This window comes from Dipodomys merriami, unplaced genomic scaffold (genome assembly GCF_024711535.1).
Source record: "Dipodomys merriami isolate MVZ:Mamm:240054 unplaced genomic scaffold, mDipMer1.0.p SCAF_22, whole genome shotgun sequence".
Taxonomy (NCBI): Eukaryota; Metazoa; Chordata; class Mammalia; order Rodentia; family Heteromyidae; genus Dipodomys; species Dipodomys merriami.
The window spans coordinates 18,095,093-18,117,046 of NW_027203604.1; the positions used below are offsets into that span (position 1 = coordinate 18,095,093).

At 46.1% G+C, this 21,954-nt stretch overlaps 3 protein-coding genes across 9 annotated transcripts in view; 2 read left to right on the forward strand and 1 right to left on the reverse strand.

The window, feature by feature from the left end:
• The window catches only part of Eif2ak1 (eukaryotic translation initiation factor 2 alpha kinase 1), a 41,054-nt gene extending 38,069 nt beyond the window's left edge, over nt 1-2,985 (forward strand). For 3 of the 5 annotated variants that reach the window (XM_070033515.1, XM_070033517.1, XM_070033516.1), the window contains 2 exons: nt 491-724; nt 2,705-2,985. In XM_070033515.1, the coding sequence (XP_069889616.1) occupies nt 491-724; nt 2,705-2,809 (339 nt within the window). In that variant the 3' untranslated portion in view covers nt 2,810-2,985. The remainder of the gene's footprint in view (nt 1-490; nt 725-2,704) is intronic. The other 2 variants (XM_070033518.1, XM_070033519.1) reach the window with 1 other exon arrangement.
• An 839-nt stretch (nt 2,986-3,824) lies between these two features.
• Aimp2 (aminoacyl tRNA synthetase complex interacting multifunctional protein 2) lies at nt 3,825-11,438 on the reverse strand. Of its 2 annotated transcripts, none has more exons than XM_070033523.1 (4): nt 11,318-11,438; nt 6,713-6,919; nt 5,380-5,611; nt 3,825-4,339 (listed from the first exon to the last, which is right to left on the reverse strand). In XM_070033523.1, exons 1-4 carry the CDS (start codon nt 11,330-11,332, stop codon nt 3,954-3,956), a joined length of 840 nt encoding a protein of 279 aa, XP_069889624.1. In that variant the 5' UTR covers nt 11,333-11,438; the 3' UTR covers nt 3,825-3,953. The 2 variants fall into 2 exon arrangements, with proteins under 2 accessions (XP_069889624.1, XP_069889623.1); XM_070033522.1 differs by having other exon boundaries at nt 11,198-11,438.
• Pms2 (PMS1 homolog 2, mismatch repair system component) overlaps nt 11,313-21,954 on the forward strand; it is a 30,375-nt gene continuing 19,733 nt past the window's right edge. For both annotated transcript variants that reach the window (XM_070033512.1, XM_070033513.1), the window contains exons 1-6: nt 11,313-11,687; nt 15,082-15,221; nt 16,322-16,408; nt 16,631-16,733; nt 19,016-19,199; nt 20,849-21,016. In XM_070033512.1, the coding sequence (XP_069889613.1) occupies nt 11,476-11,687; nt 15,082-15,221; nt 16,322-16,408; nt 16,631-16,733; nt 19,016-19,199; nt 20,849-21,016 (894 nt within the window). In that variant the 5' untranslated portion in view covers nt 11,313-11,475. The remainder of the gene's footprint in view (nt 11,688-15,081; nt 15,222-16,321; nt 16,409-16,630; nt 16,734-19,015; nt 19,200-20,848; nt 21,017-21,954) is intronic.

The following is a 21,954-nucleotide window of genomic DNA, read 5'->3' on the forward strand; positions in this document are numbered from 1 at the left end:
AGGCATGAAGCTTTCTGCTGGGTTCTTTTTTATTTTTATTTTTTTTTGGGGGGGGGGAGGGGGTCCGGTCGTGGGGCTTGACCTGTGGGCCTGGGCGCTGTCCCTCAGCTCTTCAGCTCAAGGCGAGCACTCTACCACTTGAGCCACAGCGCCACATCCGGCTTTTTTCTGCTTATGTAGTGCTGAGGAATCCAACCCAGGGCCTCATGCATGCGAGGCAAGCACTCTACCACTGAGCCACCTTCCCAGCCCCTGCTGGGTTCTTTTTATTGGAGCTTGTAAATCTTCATTCTTACAAACCTTGCCTATGGGGCTGGACATGGTACACACCTGTAATCCCACCACTCAGGTAGGAGGATGACAGTCTGGACAGTGTAGGCTATATAGGGAGTCCCTGCCTCAGAAAGATAAGCAACCAAAAAGAAACAGTTGCTTGAGAGGCCGTACACTGTCATGAAATGTGTTAACTGTGTATTGCCTCCTTTTCTAGTCAGATATGTATAGCTTGGGTGTGATCCTGCTGGAGCTCTTTCAGCCATTTGGGACGGAAATGGAGCGTGCAGCGGTTCTCACAGGTGTCCGAGTGGGCCGGATTCCCGAGTCCCTCAGTAAGAGGTGTCCAGTGCAGGCCCAATACATCCAGCTCCTGACCAGGAGGGATGCTTCCCAGAGGCCGTCTGCCCTGCAGCTGCTGCAGAGCGAACTTTTCCAAACATCTGGAAATGTAGGTAACTTTTTTAATCCTGGGGAAAATAGGAAACTTCAATTGAATGTGTTGAAATTGTGAATCTTATTTCATGGAAAACAGTTGAGCTTTGAATACAATTTTTGGAAATAAAACAGTGAATCCTGTTCTCACACCTCCCCATGTCAAGTGCTAGTGTGTGCCACTGGCACACTTGGATTCTTGTTCAGATGAGCAAGTGAGTAAGCAAGCTGGCTCATTGCCTGCACTCTGTGATGCCCTAAAATGGTAATACGAGCTTCCATGTCCAGCTTCACCAAGCAGTGAAAGGTGTTAGTTTTCCTTCCCAACCATAATAAAGAACCTTTTCTAGATTATTATACAAGTATCTTTCTAGTCAAAAGGGACACAGACAGCAGTAACTCTGAGGACAATGGTGGCAGAGTTGACTTCAGAGCCTTCAGGGTTCACAGCCAAGTGGAGTTGTCTTTGAGGCCAGTGGGACTTGGCCCCAGGGCTGACTTTCCCTTCCTCTTTCCTGCCATGTGGCTGCAGTACCAAGAACAGTTCTCTGCAGATAAGACTGTTCCTCTAGAAACCTCCTAAGATACAGCTGAGGCTTGGTTCAGATCCTCTAGTGCCTTGTGCAGTATGGTCCCCAGCCCGGTGATGAGCAGCGCCAGGGCTGCCGGAACCTGTATGTTAGCAGGATTCCTAGGTGGGTTTCAGGCAGTGTGAGCAGCAGGATATGAATGTGACTCACCCAGCAGGGGCACCAGGTCAGAGCTAAAAATTCCGAGACTTGGTAGACCTGACAGGTCCTCTCCAGTCCTGCAGGATAGTGAAAGAAATCAGGGGAGGAGTAGTGCCTTTAAAAGAACCAGCTCATGACTGTCCAAAAAAAAGTCCCCATTCATTACCTGACCCATATAGCTATAACCCCTCTGTACATCACCTTTATAATCACCAAAAAATACATAAATTCTAAACAACAACAAAATAGAACCAGCTCATGCTGGGTGCTAGTGGCTCACACTTGTAATCCTAGCTATTCCAGGCTGAGATCTGAGGATCATGGTTCAACCCAGCCCAGGCAGGAAAAGTTCTTGAGACTCTTCCTCCAATTAACCACAACACAAAACAAGCCAGAAGTGGAGCCATGCCTCCAAGGGTAGAGTGCTAGTCTTGAGCAAAAGGGCTGGGAAGGTGGCTCAGTGGTAGAGTGCTTGGCTTGCATGCAGGAGGCCCTGGGTTTGATTCCTCAGCACCACATAAGCCAAAAGAAAAAAAGCAGGAAGTGGTGCTGTGGCTCAAGTGATAGAGTGCTAGCCTTGAGCTGAAGAGCTGAGGGACAGCGCCCAGGCCCAGAGTTCAGGCCCCATGACCGGACCCTCAAAAAAAAAAAAAAAAAAAAGCTCAGGGACAGTGACCAGACCAGCACAGAAACAAAACCAACCAAAAAAATAGGCCGACATATGGCTCATTAGGCCTAGCATGCTTAATACCTTTGATTTAAAAACAGCACCATCAAAACAACAAAAAGTAAAACATCACCTGGGTCCCTCCCTGGAAGACCTGGCAGCACCATGTGTGACCTAATGTGCAGTAACAGTGAAGGCACGGTTGGCTCCTCCTCATCCCATCTGTGCACAGGGAGCTGTGGAGCACAGCACAGGATAGGTGTTATAGCTGCTTCCAGTGTGAGGTGAGGCCCACCTGTATATTTGGGAAATAGCTTTTTTTTGTTTTTTGTTGGTCATGGGGCTTGAACTCTGGGCCTGGGTGCTGACCCTCAGTTCTTCAGCTCAAGGCTAGCACTCTATTGCTTGAGCCACAGCGCCAGTTCCAGTTTTCTGGTGGTTTACTGGAGATAAGAGTCTCACGGACTTTCCTGCTCGGGCTGGCTTTGAGCTATGATCCTCAGATCTCAGCCTCCTGAGTAGCTAGGATTACAGGTGTGAGCCACTGTGTCCGGCAGAAGTAACTTTTTTAATGGAGCTTAAAATTTTCTCTTCACAGGTGAATCTCACTCTACAGATGAAGATAATAGAGCAGGAGAAAGAAATCGAAGAACTGAAGAAGCAGCTGAGCCTCCTTTCTCAGTCCAAAGGGGTCAGGGGCTGACCTGGGCAATGGGGCTGACCCTGCCACCTCTAATGAGGTGACACCAGTCATCTGAAAGTGGACTTACACTCGAAGTAATCAACTGGAATGTATATTTTCAATCTTTCCCAGAGGTAGTGATATGATTATTGTGTTTAGCAAGCCTATATAAGACTTATTAAAGATGTAAAAGTATCTCCAACTGTCTCTTCCTTAAGGAGCTTATGACCAACTACTCCAAATTGTACCTGTTTCTGTCCTCCTCTCTCCTCTCAAGCATTAATTCTTGTTGCTGTCCTTAAACACTTAAGAACCCTCCAGAAGGTTCTGCTATGCAAGTCCATTATACTTCTTCCCCGTCACAGCCCATAACAGGTCCCCATTCTGACAGCTACCAGGCTTCCAATCCTTTCACGCTGCTGTCAGAGCCACTTTCCAGAAACAGTCACTTCAAAACTTCGGCTGCTCTGTGCACTTCTAAGATAACCTGAGGCCTTGCATCCACCCGTTTAGCTTTACTTTTCAGATAGGGTCTTGCCTTTGTCTTGGATTGGCTGTGCACTAGATCTTCCTACTTCTACCTCCTGCATAGGTAAGGCCTATTGGTTGAGATGGTCTTGTTAATGTTTTGTTCTTGCTGGCTGTGAACTACGAGCTCCTGATCCCTGCCTCCAAGTAGCTGGGATTACAAGCATAAGCCATTGCACCCAGTGAAAAGTTCAGCCTCTTAGCCCAGGGTACCACATTCAGCCATTTTGTGTCTTCCAATTCTGTACCATTCACAACCATGCCCATGAACTTGGGAGTGATTTCAGAGCAGCAGACATCCTTCCTGCCTTTTCCAAGGTCCTATACATTGCTACTCCTCCCCACCCCACCCAACCCACTCCCCACCACAGGAACACTAGCAGAGGCAGCAACCCAGTGTACCCACTTTTGAATCCCTGGAAAGTGCCCCCTACATACTTGGGTGGAAGGGGAGAGGAAGTCATGGTGTGTGTTGTCATTTTGCTGAAGTTCAATAAAACGAGTCCCGTAAATTATATGGTGCTTTTATTGATAATGTGACAATTGATCTAAATAAAAACACTTGGTTCTAATCCAAGTCCCTGTCCTGACAACAGGCGGAAGGAGCACCATTGTTCAACAGGAGCACTTGCTGGTATCACTTGAGGAGTGCCAGCGTGGTGCTGAAGGGGGCCAGGTTCTCGCACGAGCGCAGCCATCGCTGCACATTGGCGGGGGCGGCACCGCAGCCTTCAGTCTGCTGGAGCACAGCCCATAGCACCACATCTGCCACGGTGAGCTCCTGCCCCACCAGCCACGGGCTCTTGCCCAGGGCAGAGTTCATGGAGCGGAAAACAGCTGCTTTTTCTTTGCTGCTTCCCTCTTTGAGCTGAAACATCGCGATATCCACCCAGCTATCTATGATGGTTAAGTTCACCGCGTTGTGCTTCTGACCAAACAGAGAAAACAGGAACCTTGCAATGTTCCCTTCCCCTTCAATGGGGCACATCGTCTGGACGCTGAACTTCATCTGAGTCTTGGGCACTGAAAGGGAAAAACACGCTGTGTGGACCTGTGCTTGCAGAAGAAGTCCCTGGAATCACAAACTGACAAGGCAATGTGTTTCCAAGAACCTTGCATTTTTTTCATCTGTCTTCAGGAGGTTTCATGGTTGAGTGTTTAAATGCAAACTAGATGTACAAAATAGTCACTGAAGCTGGGAGCTGGTGGCTCATGCCTATAATCCTAGCTACTTAAGAGGCTAAGGTCTGAGGATGGTGGTTCAAAGCCAGCCTAGGCAAAGATGTCTGTAAGAGTCATCTCCAGTTAGTCACCAAAAAGCCAGAAGTGGAGCTATGGCTCAAGTGGTAGAGTACCAGCCTTGAGCAAAAAAGCTCAGGGACAGCTCCCAGACCTCAAGTTGAACCCTCAGGGCTGGCACAAAAAACACCCAAAACCATAAAGTAGTCACCAGGCATTCCATCACTCAGGCTGGGCCCTCTCCCCTCCTGTGCTCTCCTTATGTATGGCCAGTTAAGGAGTCACTGTATGAAAAGAACACAGCTGGATGCTGGTGGCTCACACCTATAATCCTAGCTACTCAAGAGGCTGAGATCTGAGGATTGTGGTTCAAAGTTGGTCGAGGCAGGAAAGTATATGAGATTTATCTTCAATTAACCACCAGAAAACTTAGAAGTGGTGCTGTGGCTCAAAGTGGTGGAGCACTAATCAAACAGAAAAGCTCAGAGACAGTGCCCAGGCCCTGAGTCAAGCCCCATGAACCACAATAAAAATATAACACTAGTAGTCTTGGAACCAGTTTTGGAAAGGCTGAGAGCCACTCCTGCTGCTGTGCCTGGACAGGATCCTTTCCTGCAAGGCTCAGAATTCTTCCTGTAACTTTTTGCTGAGACCCTTTCCACCATAACCTCCCAGAACAAGGGTAGCCTGCTGTCCTGGGACCACCAACCACAAGCTTTTGAGCCTTAGAGAACTGGACCTGTGGGCAAACACCTGGAACCTGTCTGCCATAGAACATCCTGTCCCTTGCCTTTCCGTCTAGTTGTGCAGGCCTCTGTACATACCATTCTTCCAAATTAAAGTGAAGCCCAGCTGGTACTCATGACGGGGCTGTTTTCTGGTCTGTTCCCCAAAGCACTTGAGAAGATTTTCAGGGACGCTCTTGACTGATGAGTGTGTGTGCACGGTGGACAGGACCCGGTAGCGCTCACACAGCAGCCTGTGCAGCACCAGTAGGGAGAGGGGAGGGGAGGCCGGGTTTGCATTGATCACGATGTCCTTCAATGCCCCATAATCCTGAGGGAGAGACCAGAACAATGGAGCCAACAAGGGCACAGATATAGTTGGGTGCTGTGGCTCACACCTATAATCCTAGCTACTCAGGAGGCTGAGATGTGAGGATCACAGTTCGAAGCCAGCCTGGGCAGGAAAGTCTGTGAGACTCCTAGCCTTCAGCATGAAAGCTCAGAGATAGCACCCAGGTCCTGCATTCAAGTCCCAGTACAGGCACAAAATAACAAGAACACAGGTGTCTCAGGTGCTACTGTAGCAGGGTCATGTCACTGAATCATGGTTTTTCCATTAGAAGGAGCTGCTATGATTCTATTTTACAGCTGGGAGAACTCCACTCCTGGGAAGGCAGATAGCTTATTCTGTCACTGAGCCACAGAAGAAGCAAGTAGAGGTGGGCTGGCAATGTGGCTTAATGGTACAGTACTTGCCTTGCATGCATGAAACCATGGGTTTAATTCCTTAGTACCACATAAACAGAAAAAGCCGTAAGTGGTTTATGTGTTAGAGTGCTAGTCTTGAGCAAAAGAAGCTCAGGGACAGTGCCCAGGCTCTGAGTTTAAGACCCAGGACTGGCAAAAAAAAAAAAAAAAAAAAGAATTCACTGTCAAATCCATCACACAGCTTAGAGATGACACCTATTTGTCTGCTTTACCTCATGGAAACTAGAAAAAAAAGTCAGACATTTATTCCAGCTATTAAGTCTAAGAGCTGGCTGGATAGTTTCCATACCAATTTGTATTCAGGGTGTTTCAATGAAGAGACCTTTTTTTTAAAAGTCTTGGCTTAGCTGGGCACTGCTGGCTCAAGCCTGTATTCCTAGCTACTCAGGAGGCTGGGATCTGAGGATCATGGTTGAAAGCCAGGTTGGTCAGGAATATCTGTGAGACTCTTATCAACAATTAACTACCAAAAAGCCAGAAATGGAGCTGTGGCTCAAGTGGTAGAGCACCAATTCAGCACTTAGGCTCTGAGTTCAAGCCCCAGAACCAGCACAAAGCAAACAAAAACACACTCTTTGTTCCACCTTTGAAATCTATAAGACCAAGGCAAAAATCACACGGGCACAACATTCTTGACAGTAACATGGTTTCAAAATGAGCGTACCTTCCCAAGCACTGAGTTCAAGTCCAGAGCACTGGTGCTCACCGTTGGGGACTCATCTGCTGGCAGGATGTTAGTTACGTCGATGTCCGCATCTGGGGTATGAATCATTTTGGAGAGGCCATCAACTGCTGCCTTCAGCTCATACAGCCGCTTCAAAATATCATCTTGGCGGGACTCGAGTGCTTGCAGAGATGGGTCAGATGTTTCCTAAAGAGACCAGTATATAGGGCTGGGAAGGTGGCTCAGTGGTAAGAGTGTTTGCCTCCCATGTAGGAGGCCCCAATTCCTCACCACCACATACAGAAAAAGCTAGAAGTGGCGCTGTGGCTCCAGTGGTAGAGCGCTAGCCTTGAGCTGAAGAGCTGCGGGACAGTGCCCAGGCCCAGAGTTCAAGCCCCATGACCAACAACAACAAAAAAAGAGGCCACTATGTGAGCAGTCATTGCTTCCCACCTCAGGAGGCTGGTTTACCGGTGACCGCCATGTGTCTAACTGTTACAGGCATCCACTCAGCTCCCATGCTTTAAAAGCTATGGGGAATCATCTCCATTTCCCCCATCCAACAAGTCCTACAAGGAAGCCCATTGGTGACTTAAGTGTTATTGCAGGTGATTTAGTGGAAGAACAGAGAATGATGGAAAATGAACACAAATCATAAATTATTCTTTATAACTTCTTTGTGCATGTGGGTGTGGGAGAGAGAGAGAGAGAGAGAGAGAGAGAGACAGACAGACAGACAGACAGACAGACAGACAGACAGACAGACACACCCAGACTGGACTTGAGACCCACCTGCCTCAGCCTCCCAAATGCTAGAGTCAGCACCTGTCATAGATGATGCTCTACCACATGAGCCATGTTTCTACTTCTAGCCTTTGCTAATTAACTTGAGATAAGATTCTCTCAGGGGGGGTATCAGTCATGGGGCTTGAACTCTGGGCCTGGGCATTGTCCCTCAGCTCTTCAGCTCAAGGTGAGCACTCTACCACTTGAGCCACAGCTCCACTTCCAGTTTTCTGGTGGTTTATTGGAGATAAGAGTCTCATGGACTTTCCTGCCCAGGCTGGCTTTGAACTGTGATACTCAGCACTAGGATTACAGGCATGAACCACCAGTGCCTGGCTTCTCTCAGACATTTATGTGCTCAGGCTGGCTACAAACTGAGAACCTCAGATCTCAGCCTCCTGAGTAGCTAGCTAGGATTATAGGAGTGAGCCACAGCACTTTATCCCTTTTTAATTTTAAAGGATAGGTTCCTAGGCTGGCTGTGAACTCTTAGGCTCCAGTGGTCCTCTTGTTTCATCCTCCCACTATGCCAGGCACCCTTCATATTAATCATAGGCCAATTAAAATATTTTGCTTAAGGGGCTGGGAAGGTGGCTCAGTGGTAGAGTGCTTGCCTTGCATGAATGAGGCCCTGGGTTCGATTCCTCAGCACCACATAAGCAAAAAGAAAAAAAGCTGGAAGTGGGTGTTGTGGCTCAAGTGGTAGAGCACTAGCCTTGAGCTGAAGAGCTGAGGGACAGCGCCCAGGCCCAGAGTTCAGGCCCCACGGCCAGACCCCCCCCCCAAAAAAAAAAAAATATTTTGCTTAAATGAGTAGAAAAAAGGTGGGGCAGAGTTAGTGAGAATGTAAGAAGAATTGATACAGACAAGAAAAAGGGAACACAAAGTTTATAAAAGTCTCCTCTAGTTTGGATGCAGGTCCCTTGGTAAGTGAGCAAATCCCTGAATCTTTTTAAGGCAGCTTAGGGTACACTTTTACCTTAGATCAGCTAGGACTTTTCCTAGCTGATTCCATGAAGACAGAACACTTAGATCCTCTAGGCATGGAGTCTGGGTCCTTCCTGCTAAGCCCAGTGTCTGGTGCACAGTAAGCAACCAAGAATACAATTTGTATTGCTCTCATGTGCCCTGGATGATGACACACTTGATTTCTAATTATCTGTCCACTTATACCATTAGCATCTGCTAGAACAGCAGTACTGGGTGTCTTCTAAGTCAGAAGTTCACCGATCAAGACTGGTATGATATAGTATGCCTGTAATCCCAGTGGCTTGGGAAGTGGAGCTGGGAGGATTGAAATCAGAGGTCATCCCTGGGCAAACATGAGACCTGCCCTCATTTTTTTTTGTTGGTCGTGGGGCCTGAACTCTGGGCCTGGGCACTGTCCCTCAGCTCTTCAGCTCAAGACTAGTGCTCTACCGCTTGAGCCACTTCCAGATTTTTCTGCTTATGTGGTGCTGAGGAATCGAACCAAGGGCCTCATGCATGCAAGGCTAACACTCTACTACTGAGCCACCTTCCCAGTCCAACCTGCCCTCATTAAAAGATATGGTGGCATGATTCTAGGCCACTAAAAAAATTCCACAGTCAAAGTCTCAGAGGAAGCAAGACTTCAAACAAAATTGATCCCGCCAGGAACTGGTAGCTCACTCCTGTAATCCTAGCTGCTCAGGAGGCTGAGATCTGAGGATCGAGGTTCAAAGCCAGCCTTGTCTGGAAAGTCTGTAAGAATCTTATCTCCAATTAACTACCAGAAAACCAGAAGTGGCTCTGTGGCTCAAGTGGTAGAGTGCTCACCTTGAGCTGAAGAGTTCATGTGACAGTGCCCAAGCCCAGAGTTCAAGCCTCACAAGCAAAAAAAAAAAACCACCAAAAAACAAAAACCCAAAAAACAAAAAATGTGGTCTCTGTTAAAGAGATGCCTTCTCTACTCTGGGTTTTCTTTTTGGTTCACTGGGACTGACACACAGGGGCACTGGACCATGTCTCCATGGTAGTGAAGGACCACTGACCCACAGTTGTCATTTGTCTTAGCTCTGTGATGAGACAACTTGTGAACATCTGGGTTTCAAACTAACCTCGCTCGCTTCCAATCTAAGGGAAAGAAAGGCAGTAGGACAAAGTGAAAGATGTAATCACAGACAGCATATGTCCTCCCATTTCCTGTTAGAAGGTTTAGAATGTTTCCTTCTGGAAACCTCATGTATGTGTTTGCAAGTGATAAAGGAAAGACTTAAGAAGTAAATAGTTAGAAAAGAAGTTATCAAAATAGCTGGGAAATATGAAAAGGAATAATTATTATTACACCTGTAATCCTAGCTATTCAGGAAGCTGAGATCTGAGGACTGCAGTTCAAAGCCAGCCCTGGCAGGAAAGTCTGTGAGAGTCTCATCTCCAATTAATGACCAAAAAGCTAGAAGTAGAGCTGTGGCTTAAGTAGGAAAGAGCTGGGGTTGAGTGAAAAAGCTCCCAGGCTGAGTTCAAGCCAAAATGCTGGACAAAAAAAAAAAAAAAGAGTTGGGAAAATTCTGTTTGCAGGATGACAAGTGCCAGGAATTATTCTCCTCAGTTAGTTGAGTATAAGTAAATCAATATTAAGACTTAAACAAAGGGGCTGGGAAGGTGGCTCAGTGGTAGATTGCTTGCCTTGCATGCATAAGGCCCTGGGTTCGATTCCTCAGCACCACATAAGCAAAAAAAAAAAAAAAAAAAAAGCTGGAAGTGGCACTGTGACTCAAGTGGTAGAGCGCTAGCCTTGAGCTAAGAGCTGAGGGAACAGCGCCCAGGCCCAGAGTTCAGGCCCCATGACTGGACCCAAAAAAGAAAAAAAGAAGAGGAAAAAGAAAAAGAAAAAAAAAGACTTAAACAAAGGACTGGAGGCAACACCCTGAGTTCAGTCCCCAATTGGAGACTCAATCTCCAATTAACCAACAAAAAGGCAAGGCTGAAGGACTGATAAAAATAATAGTGTCAGCACAGCAAGTATAACCCTGAGATCAAACCTCAGTTGGGAGAAGGGGGTTTGGGGAGGATAGGAGAGGGGTAATAAAAGCATTCACTACAGAATTATTCATAACAGCAGAAAAATGGAAAAGAGTGCAATGCCCATGAACCTCAGGAAGGAGTAGAATAGTATACTGCAAAGAATATGACTACTTTATAGTTGCAATCAATGACTCAAAAGTCATGTGCACAAAAACCACATAGATATAGCAGACTATAAAACAGGACCTTTGGAGAAAAAGTTGTAAGTGGGAGGGGCGGCAGTGCTGGCAATGTTACCAGTTAACCTGGGAGGTGGCGACCCTTAGATTGTTGGCTCTGTAAATTCCTCAAAAATGAACCATTTATGCATTACTATTCTATGGGGTACAATTTCTCTGTATAAAAGCTTAAGCAGTCACATGCCAAAAAAAAAAAAAGGAAAGAAAAGATGGGCAGATTTTTTAAGGTATTCCTGGCAGCCTGGTCAAGGATAAGACTCATACAAGCCAGGTGGAACCACGCCCGCCCAAGCCAGGAGAACCAGGGGCCAAGTCTACCGCGGCGCCTGCGCACTGTGCAGCTGGGGGGCAGGGTGGGGAGCAGGGCACGGCCCAGCCAGGGCTGCAGCGCCTGCGCACTAGGCAGGTGGGGGGCGGGGCACAGCCAGGCCAGACTTCGGCGCCTGCGCACTGGGCGGGAGCCGCACACTCCTACCTGCACGTGGCCCGCGTGGGTCGCGGGGTTGCCAGTCCTGCCGTGCACGTTGGGGAGCCGGTACATGCAGGTTGGAAGCTCTACACGCAGAGGTGCGCCGCCCCCGTGATAGGGTTTTACCTGGTACATCGGCATCGCGGGGACCAAAGAAGGAAGGTGGGCGAGGGACACGAACGCTCACAAACCGTCAGAGGACGCCACGCACTGTTTCGGACTTAGCTGCTGGCGTAACGAAAAGAAAAAAATGCAATCTGTGCGCTCTAATTGGTCCAACCTGTATGACGACACATGCTCGACCTTTAATATTACCAATCAGCGAGAAGGAAGCCTGGGAACCATTTGCTGTCCCGCCCGGAAGGGGGCGGAGAGCTATGTCAAAACCAGCCAATCAGCTCTCAGGAGAGCCAGCCCTTGTGGAAGCGGCGGCCGGAAGAACTCCCGTGGTCTCCCGGAGTCGCTCGGAGTCCATGGAGCTTGCCGCGGGATCGAGGTGAGCCCAACTATGTCGGGGTATCCTTTCTGGGTTCCACGACGTTCCAGCTCCCTAGAAAAGGGCCGGAAGTGGCCGAGGCGCGTGGCGAACCCGCAGCACACGGGGCCTGAGTCGCGTCCTTAGCGCCCCGGGCCCGGTTCGGGGAAGGAAGCGGGACGAGGTGGGTGCCCTGTCCCGGTGCCTGGCCCTGTCCCGGTGCCTGGCCGGAGCGGGAAAGTCGGCGCCTAGGAGTTCAGGGTTCGTCCTACCCAGGCCGGCTGCCCTGTGAGGTCTTGCATGAAATCCCTGTAGACGGATTGACTTCCTTTCCTTTCCCTTTTATTTGGCGCCTGCCTCTTTAATTGAGAGTACCGGCCGGGGACTAACTAGGGCACGCTACTTTTTCTGGGTTGCAGGTGTTTTTTTCCTGTGTGTGATTTATGCCTGGCAAGCCACAACGAAATCCAGCGGCGATCTGCGGCCTGCTCTCCCATTGTGTTCAATGTCAAAAGACGTAGCAGTAAATTCTCTGTCAATATTTAAATACCCGCCCCCACCTCCTCCATTCAACATAAGCTTCACAAACTGCTAGATTCATTTGTAGGGTGAGAGGGAGTTTCCATTTCGTGTGAAGTCATCTGTAGGCCAAGAACTGAGATTCCTTGATTTGTAAAATGAAGCGTAAAGTGGTTGCTTTCATTCTTTTATTTCATTGGAAATGAAAGATCTGCTACTTGGTGAATACCCAGAGATCTCTCCCAGGGAAGCCTTGGATCCCATTGTACCCCTGTTAGCAAATCATATTTTAAGCTAATAGACAATGGAACACTCCTCCTTTTTTTTTTTTTTTTTTTCTTCTCGGTTCTGGGCCCTGAACTCTGGGCCTGGGCATTGGTTCTCAGTTCTTCAGTTAAAGAATAGTGCTCTACCCCTTGAGCCCCACAGCATCACTTCTGGCTTTTTCTGCTTATGTGGTGCTGAGGAATCGAACCCTGGGCCTCATGCATGGAAGGCAAGCACTTTACTACTGAGCCACCTTCCCAGCCCCCCCACTCGTCCTTTTTTTCTTTTTTTGGGGGGGGGGGTCCTGTCGTGGGGCCTGAACTCTGGGCCTGGGCGCTGTCCCTAAGCTCTTCAGCTCAAGGCTAGCGCTCTACCACTTGAGCCACAATGCCACTTCCGGCTTTTTTCTTTTTGCTTATGTGGTGCTAAGGAATCAAACCCAGGGCCTCATGCATGCAAGGCAAGCGCTCTACCACTGAGCCACCTTCCCAGCCCCTCACTCATCCTTTTTTTTGGGGGGGGGGAGGGTCCGGTCATGGGGCCTGAACTCTGGGCCTGGGCACTGTCCCTCAGCTCTTCATCCTAAGGCTAGTGCTCTACCACTTGAGCCACAGCACCACTTCCGGCTTTTTGCTTATGTGGTGCTGAGGAATCGAACCCAGGGCTTCAGACATGCAAGGCAAGCACTCTACCACTGAGCCACCTTCCCAGCCCCCTACTTGTCCATTTTTAAGCCTAAAAAATATTTGACTAGATTTTTTTAAAAAATCCCCAAAAACCACAATCACCAGGGGCTGGTGTCTCACGCCTGTAATCCTAGCTACTAAGGAGGCTGAGATCTGAGGATCTCAGTTCAAAACCAGCCCGAGCAGGAAAGTCCATGAGACTCTTGTTTTGTTTTGTTTTTGGGGGTCCGGTAGTGGGGCCTGAACGCTGGGCCTGGGCGCTGTCCCTTAGCTCTTCAGCTCAAGGCTAGCGCTCTACCACTGGAGCCACTGCTCCACTTCCGGCTTTTTTCTTTTTGCTTATGTGGTGCTGAGGAATCGAACCCAGGGCCTCTGGCATGCAAGGCATGCAGCTCTACCACTGAGCCACCTTCCCAGCCCCGTCCATGAGACTCTTAACTCCAATTAACCACCAGGAAACTGGAAGTGGCACTGTGCCTCAAGTGGTAGAGTGCCAACCTTGAGCTGAAGATCTGAGAGTCAGCACCCAGGGCAGAGTTCAAGTCCCACAAGGGACAATAAATAAATAAATAAATAAATAAATATCACAAGTCAAACTGGGCCACTGGTGGCCCACGCCTATAATCCTGCTACTCAAGAGGCTAAGATCTGAGGATGACAGATCGAAGCCAGCCAGAGCAAGAAAAGTCCCTGAGATTCTTATCTCCAATAAAATACTCAGAAAAAGCTGGAAGTGGCGCCATGGCTCAAATAGTAGTGCACTAGCTAGCATTGAGCAAAAGTTCAGGGACAGTGTACAGGACTTGAGTTCAAGCCTTAGGACAGGGCCCCCCCCACCCCCCAAAAAAAAATTACTAGTGGTAGCACAGAGGATGGATTTTGAGCAAAATTGCTGTAAAACTTGGATCAACTGGGTGTGGTGGTTTATGCCTGTACTCCCAGCAGTTGGGAGACAGGCCAGGAGGATCACAAGTCGAGGCCAGTCTGGGATACATAATGAGACTAATTAAAAACATAACAATTTTGAGGGCTTTTGCCAAGGCAGCAGCGGGCAATCTGGATTTGTATCAGGATTTCTTTTTTTTTTTTTTTTTTTTTTTTTTGGGTCCGTTTGTGGGGCCTGAACTCTGGGCCTGGGCGCTGTCCCTCAGCTCTTCAGCTCAAGGCTAGTGCTCTACCACTTGAGCCACAGCGCCACTTCCGGCTTTTTTCTTTTTGCTTATGTGGTGCTGAGGAATTGAACCCAGGGCCTCAGGCATGCAAGGCAAGCGCTCTACCACTGAGCCACCTTCCTAGCCCTGTATCAGGATTTCAACAGCAACTGTGGGAGTAATAGTTCTTTTACAGTTGGTACCCAGTTTCTGAGAAGATTTTAGGGCAAACACTGTTTCCTACTATACTCCTAGCTTTTCAAGTTATGTAGAGAATAGTACTTTACTTTCAAGAAAGCAGATAATGTTGTAAAATATGAAGATGTGGTCCAGACCATCCTGGACCACAGTGAGAACCTGTCTCAAACTTCCCTTTCTTGCCTGCCCCACCTCCAAAAAGAAATTATAGACTTTTTGCTTGAGAGAGGCAACATATATATGTACTCCTTCATGTATGCTCATGTATAATTGGATTTTAAGTACTTATTTGATTCTGTTCAGAAGGTTTTTTTTTTTACCTTTTTTTTTTTTAGGTGAGACCAGGACTTGAACTCAATACCTACCACTTTTGCTTCTTAGCTAGTGCTCTACCAACTGAGTTACGCCTCCAACCTCCTATTTTTTTTGACATTTTTAAAGATTGCAGTGCAACACGTACATTTGTGTGCAGATAACAATAAAAGCAATTAACTAATAACAAATAATTTGTTTCCCACAGTTAAAATTGTGATGAAAATCCATCACTTGCTTTGTTTGAACGCTTGCCTTGTGTCTTGTAATTGATTTCTTTAGTACAGAGCTCGCGAAGGCCATCAAACCTATCGATGGGAAGTCAGTTCATCAGATTTGTTCTGGGCAAGTGGTCCTGAGTTTAAGCACTGCTGTAAAGGAGTTGGTTGAAAATAGTGTGGATGCTGGTGCCACTAGTATTGGTAAGTTTCAGAGAGTAATAAGAAATAAGATTATGCTGCTTATTTTAGAAAACTTGTTACTGCCTAAAACAATCAAGTACTGGTTTATCTAAATGGTAACAAATACTGAGTGTCTAGTACTTAACTTGATGGCAAGAATACTAGCAGTTCATTTCTACTGTGCTCCTGCTATATGCTAAGCAGAATTGTATATCACATATCTCTTTTAATATGCAGAGCAACTGAATTAAGAGTTACCATCTTGGGGCTGGGAAGGTGGCTTAGTGGTAGAGTGCTTGCCTTGCATGCCTGAGGCCCTGGGTTCGGATTCCTCAGGGCCTGTGCACTGTCCCTGCGATTTTTCACTGAAAGCTAGTGCTCTACCACTTTGAGCCACAGCTCCATTTGAGTTTTCTGGTAGTTAATTGGAGGTAAGTCTCACCAACTTTCCCGCCCAGGATGGCTTTGAACTTGGATTCTGGGATCTCGGCCTCCTGAGTAGCTAGGATTACAAGCATGAGCAGCCAGCACCCAGCTTCAGAAGGATATTGCAAAAAACAGGGTTGAGGATGTAATGGTGATAGAGTATTTACCTAGAGTATGCAGAGCCCCTGGCTTCATTCTCTGTCACTGCAAATAGAAATAAACAGACAAATAAATAAAATGTATGGACTGGTAACAGTTTACTTAATATAGGGCTTGGTGCAGTGACTCAAGCCTGTAATATTAACTACTTGACGACAGAGATGTCCAACACCAGCCCAGGGGAAAAGCTTCATGAGAGACCTCCACCTCCATCTCAACCCATAAAAGCTGGGCATGATGGTATATGCCTGTCAACCCAGATATGTTAAAAGCATCATTAGGAAGGTTGTGATCCACGCTGGCCCCGGGCATAAATTCTAATGAAAAAAAAAAAGCTGCTGGAGATGTGGCTCAAGTTAGAGCTCCTGCTGAAGGAGCACAAGGCCCTGAATTCCAGTCCTAATCCTGCCCTCCAAAAAAGGTATAGTTATGATTCCTAAATTCATATTATATAACAATGCCAATCCAGAAGCTTTGAGCAGGGGTCAGTCATTGAGAAGTAAATTTTCTTTTTCTTTTTCTTTTTTTCTCTTAAGATCTCAGGCTTAAAGATTATGGGGCGGATCTCATTGAAGTTTCAGACAACGGATGTGGGGTAGAGGAAGAAAACTTTGAAGGCTTAGGTAAGGCCAGCTTTTCTAATCCTATTATAAAATAATTGAGCCAAATGCCTGAGAATTTTTAGTAGCAGTATCTTGTCTTCAGTCACAAAAATGACTGAAAATTAGCAGTGTCTTAATCTTCAGTCACAAAAATGACTAAAAAGGCACATGCTGTGGTGGTACCACATGTTCATTGCTGTCCCTCTTGACACATTTCAGACCTCACTTTCCACTCTCTTTCAGCTCTGAAACATCATACTTCTAAGATTCAAGAGTTTGCTGACCTCACCCAGGTTGAAACTTTTGGCTTTCGGGGAGAAGCTTTGAGCTCACTCTGTGCACTGAGGTGATACGTCATTTTTATCCATTTATATTAACCCCTTTGGAAAACCTTCTGAAAATTCCAGAGTCTGATTAGATTCAATATTGTTGAAATCTCCCAACTTCTGACTTATCTTCCTGCCAATCTACATGATATATACTTCTAGAAATACCTTGAACAGATGAGTAAAATGAAGCAAATAGTATTGTAAGAATGTGTTACCTATCGTAAAGCAGAAATTCCTCAATTGTGAAGTAATGCAGAGGACGTATAGCCCCAGGTAGAGGACTTGCCAAATATGAGTAAGGCCCTGAATTTGATACCTAGCACTGTCCAAAAAAAAGCAAGATAAGTAACACAGACAATAAATTCTAGATTACAGTTAGTTTATCTTAAGTTTTTAGGAAGATCTTCACCAAGGCCCATATTTAATATAGCTTTGAATTCTTTTTTTCTTTCTTTCTTTTTTTTTTTTGGTCAGTCATGGGGCCTGAACTCCGGGCCTGGGTGCTGTTCCTCAGCTCTTCAGCTCAAGGATAGCACTCTAGCACTTGAGCCAAGCACCACTTTTGGCTTTTTCTGCTTATGTGGTTCTGAGGAATCGAACCCAGGGCCTCATGCGTGCAAGGCAAGGACTCTACCACGGAGCCACCTTCCCAACCCCTATAGCTTTGAATTCTAAGTCTTTATATTTACTAACACATTTAAATTGTACTATCTTTTAGATGTTTTAAAATTTTTTTGCTAGAGCATTAGTAACAAAACTGAGAAAGATATCTTCATGAGTGAATAATTTTTGAAATCCTTTGTAGTTTAACATAAAAAGAAAATGAAAGCTGGGCGCCGGTGGCTCACGCCTGTAATCCTAGCTACTCAGGAGGCTGAGATCTGAGGATCACGATTCATAACCAGCCTGCGCAGGAAACTCCGTGAGACTCTTATCTCCAATAAACCATCAGAAAACCAGAAGTGGCATTGTGGCTAAAATGGTAAAGCGCGCCTTGAGCTGACGAGCTGAGAGATAGCATCCAAGCCCAGAGTTCAAGCCCTACAACCAACAAAAAAAGAAAATGAAATCAAAGCTTGCATAAAACACAGAATTTACAGAGCTTTTCATTGCCAAACTGTAGGTTTTTTTTTTTTTTTTGGTTGGTCATAGGGCTTGAACTCTGGGTCCCTCAGCTCTTCAGCTCAAGGTGAGCGCTTTACCACTTGAGCCAAAGTACCACTTCTGGTTTTCTGGTGGTTTATTGGAGATGAGTCACCCGGACTTTCCTGCCTGGGCTGGCTTTGAACCACAATCCTAAAATCTCAGCCTCCTGAGTAGCTAGGATTATAGGCGTGAGCCACTGGTGCCCTGCTCAAACCATAGATATTTATCACGACTGTCACCCATTTAAAACTTTTTTGGTTGTCTCAAAAGATCATCACTGCCGGGCGCTGGTGGCTCACGCCTGTAATCCTAGCTACTCAGGAGGCTGAGATCTGAGGATCGCGGTTCAAAGCCAGCCCGGGCAGGAGAGACCGTGAGACTCCTATCTCCAATAAACCACCAGAAAACCGGAAGTGGCGCTGTAGCTCAAGTGGTAGAGCGCTCGCCTTGAGCTGAAGAGCTGAGGGACAGCGCCCAGGCCCGGAGTTCAAGCCCCATGACCGACAAAAAAAAAAAAAAAAAAAAAAAAAAAAAAAAAAAAAAAAAAGATCATCACTTATTTTGTACTGATGCTGGGCTTGAACTGGGCTTGAGTGTTCCCCTGAGCTGTTTTGCTCAACGCTAGTGCTCTATCACTTGAACTACAGCTGCACTTCCAGTTTTTTTGGTGCTTATTGAAGATAAGTTTCAGGGACTTTCCTGCCTGTGTTGGCTTCAAACTGTCATTATCCTTGGATCTCAGCCGCCTGAGTAGCTGGGATTATAGTTGTGAGCCACTAGCACCTTGACCAATCATCCCTTTTTTTTTTTTGTCAGTCTCGGGGCTTGAACTCTGGGCCTGGGCACTGTCCCTGAGCTCTTCAGCTCAAGACTAGTATTCTGCCACTTGAGCCACAGAGCCACTTCCAGTTTTCTGGTGGTTAATTGGAGATAAGAGTCTCATAGACTTTCCTGCCCTGGCTGGCTTTGAACCCTGATCCTTAGATCTCAACCTCCTGAGTAGCTAGGATTACAGGAATGAGCCACAGGCGTCCAGCCAATCATCACATTTTTAAGAGACTTGTTAGAGAAAAGAAAAAGGAAACGTTTGTGTTCTGTGTGAAGCCCTTGCGAGTCTCTAATGAGATAGGCCTCACTCAGCTTTCTCTTGTAGTGATGTAACTATTTCTACCTGCCACACATCTTCAAAAGTGGGGACCCGACTGGTGTTTGATCACAATGGGAAAATTATCCAGAAAAACCCCTACCCACGGCCCAAGGGGACCACAGTCACTCTGCAGCATTTGTTCTATACGCTCCCTGTGCGCCATAAGGAATTCCAAAGGAATATTAAAAAGGTATGGCACAGTCACATCCCAGTTACGTCAGGCACATGAGAAAAGATTTATTAACCAAAACAATTCCTGTTCAGTTGATTCTTAGGTTTTTTTTTTCCTTTGCTTTAGTTAGTTTCAGATATGGTCTTATATTTTTTATCAGAGCTGGGCTCTGGCCATAATCTTCTGATCTCTGCCTCCTAAGATTATAGACATGTGCCACCAGTTCTGACCCTTACACTTAGTTTTTTTTGTTTGTTTTTTGTTTGTTCTTTTTTTGTTTTAATTGTTGTTGATGGTTTTTTTTAGTGATGGGGCTTCGACTCTGGTCCTGGGCGCTGTCCCTCAGCTCTTCAGCTCAAGGCTAGTGCTCTACCACTTGAGCCACAGCGCCACTTTCTTCCTTTGTTTTTTGTTTTTTTGGGTTTTTTTTGGGTCCGATCATGAGGCCTGAACTCTGGGCCTGGGCGCTGTCCCTCAGCTCTTCAGCTCTTGCAAGGCTAGCACTCTACCACTTGAGCCACAGCACCACTTCCAGCTTTTTTCTTTTTGCTTATGTGGTGCTGAGGAATCGAACCCAGGGCCTCAGGCATGCAAGGCAAGTGCTCTACCACTGAGCCATCTTCCCAGCCCCCTCTCCCTTAGTTTTTAAAGATAGGGTTTGTTTGCTTTTTCTCAACAAAGACATAGAGAGCCTTGTGTTATGAGCTGTTGAGCTATGTTGTACTCGCCTTTCTATAAAGATACATTTGGTTTTTGTGTGAGTGAGTGAGTGAGTGAGTGTGTGTGTGTGTGTGTGTGTTTAAATAAGGAACAGAACATCCAAGGGAGGGTGTGATGAACACCTATAAACGCAGCATGAGATAGAAGAATCACATGTTCAAGGCCAGCATGGATTACATATAGTGAGACCATATCTATTTTTTTTTTAATTTTTTAGGGGAAGGATTACATGGTTAAGTAGACGATACCTTTTTCTTTTTCTTTTCTTTTTTTTTTTTTTTGCCAGTCCTGGGGCTTGATCTCTAGGCCTGGGCACTGTCCCTGAGCTTCTTTTTGCTCAAGACTAGCACTCTACCACTTGAGCCACAGTACCACTTCTGGCTTTTTCTGTTTAAATGGTCCTGAGGAATCAATCCCAGGGCTTCATGCATGCGAGGCAAGCATGCTACCACTAAGCCACATTCTCAGCCCCACTTTTTTGTTCTGTTTTGTAGGCTGTCCTTGAACTCAGGATCCTCCTGCCTTAGCTGCCTGTGTGTGGGCTTTCAAGTCTGTACCACCATGCTGTTAAGGAAATGCTTTTTTTTAGGTCCTTCTGTCAGAAACTCTTGCCCTCATTCCTGAGATGATAACTTTTTTTTTTTTTGTCCTAGAGCTAGAACTCAGGACAAAGGTGCTGTTCCTTAGTTTTTTTGCTCAAGGCTAGTTCTCTACCACTAGAGCTGTAGCTCTACTTTCCGCTTTTTGTGGTTAATTGGAGATAAGAGTCTCATGGACTTTGCTGCCTGAGCAGGCTTTGAACCATGATCCTCTGATCTCAGAGTCCTGAGGATTACAGACGTGAGCCACTGGCATCCGGCTTATAATATGAGAGCTTTGTATTGGCTGTTGTAACTCCTGTTAGATTAAAATAATGTTGTCTTCTGTTTGTGGTTTTTTTTAAACAGGAGTATGCCAAAATGGTCCAGGTGTTACAGGCATACTGTATCATTTCAGCAGGTATCCGAGTAAGTTGTACCAATCAGCTTGGACAAGGAAAACGGCAGCCTGTGGTTTGCAATAGTGGAGGCTCCAGTGTCAAAGAGAATATTGGCTCTGTGTTCGGGCAGAAGCAGGTAATGGTGGCTATTAAAAACATCTTATTGATATGTTGATATAGTGGCTATCGCAGGTTCATTGTTCTTTCTGATGAGAATAACTTCTAAGAAATGTTTTTCTTCTTCTTTTTTTTTTTTTTTTTTTTTGTGCTGGTCCTGGAGCTTGAGCTCTCGGTACTGCCTTTGAGCTTTATTCACTCAGGCTGGTGCTCTGTTACTTGAGCTTCCACAGCTCTGCTTCTGGCTTTTTGCTGTTTAGTGGGTAGTAAGAATTGCACAGCCTTTCTTACCCTGATCTGGCTCAATCCTCAGATCCTCAATCCTCAGATCTCAGGCTCCTGAGTAGCTAAGATTATAGATATGAGCTACCAGCTCCTGGCAAGAACTGAATTTTGGCTTATCAGAAAAGTTAGTGCTTAAAATCTTAAATTTCATTCTTCTAGAGACTGGAACATTGTATTCTTATTTTATATATATATAAAACTATACATTTATAATGTATATCACATATATATCATATATATATATATATATATATATGTTGTTGTTGTTGGTTATAGGGCTTGAACTCTGGGCCTGGGTGCTGTCCCTCAGCTCTTCAGCTCAAGGCTAGCGTTCTACAACTTTAGCCACAGAGCCACTTCCAGTTTTCTGGTGGTTTATTGGAAATAAGAGTCTCACGGACTTTCCTGCCTGGGCTGGCTTTGAGCCATGATCCTCAGATCTCAGCCACCTGAGTAGCTAGGATTATAGGCATGAGTGACCAATGCCTGGCTTATTATATATTTTTTACTGTTTGTAAGATTTATTTGTTGTGTCATTTAATATTTTTTAGTTGGCATATGTTAGTTATGGGGGGGGGTGGGATACTTTTATCTTTACAGATCCACACATTTGCATTGAATTCCAATCAGTTTCATCCCCTTTATCATACTCCCTGCCTCTTTTCCCTCCAA

What these genes read in the sequence shown, in the direction of transcription:
- Aimp2 (XM_070033522.1), bottom strand. Translation starts at nt 11,332, where the DNA reads ATGCCGATGTACCAGGTAAAACCCTATCACGGGGGCGGCGCACCTCTG. An exon ending in TGAACTCAGTGCTTGGGAAG is followed by an intron (nt 5,612 to 6,712) that starts GTACGCTCATTT and finishes TCTCTCCCTCAG; the next exon opens with GATTATGGGGCATTGAAGGA. An exon ending in CACTTTAATTTGGAAGAATG is followed by an intron (nt 4,340 to 5,379) that starts GTATGTACAGAG and finishes TTTCCCTTTCAG; the next exon opens with TGCCCAAGACTCAGATGAAG.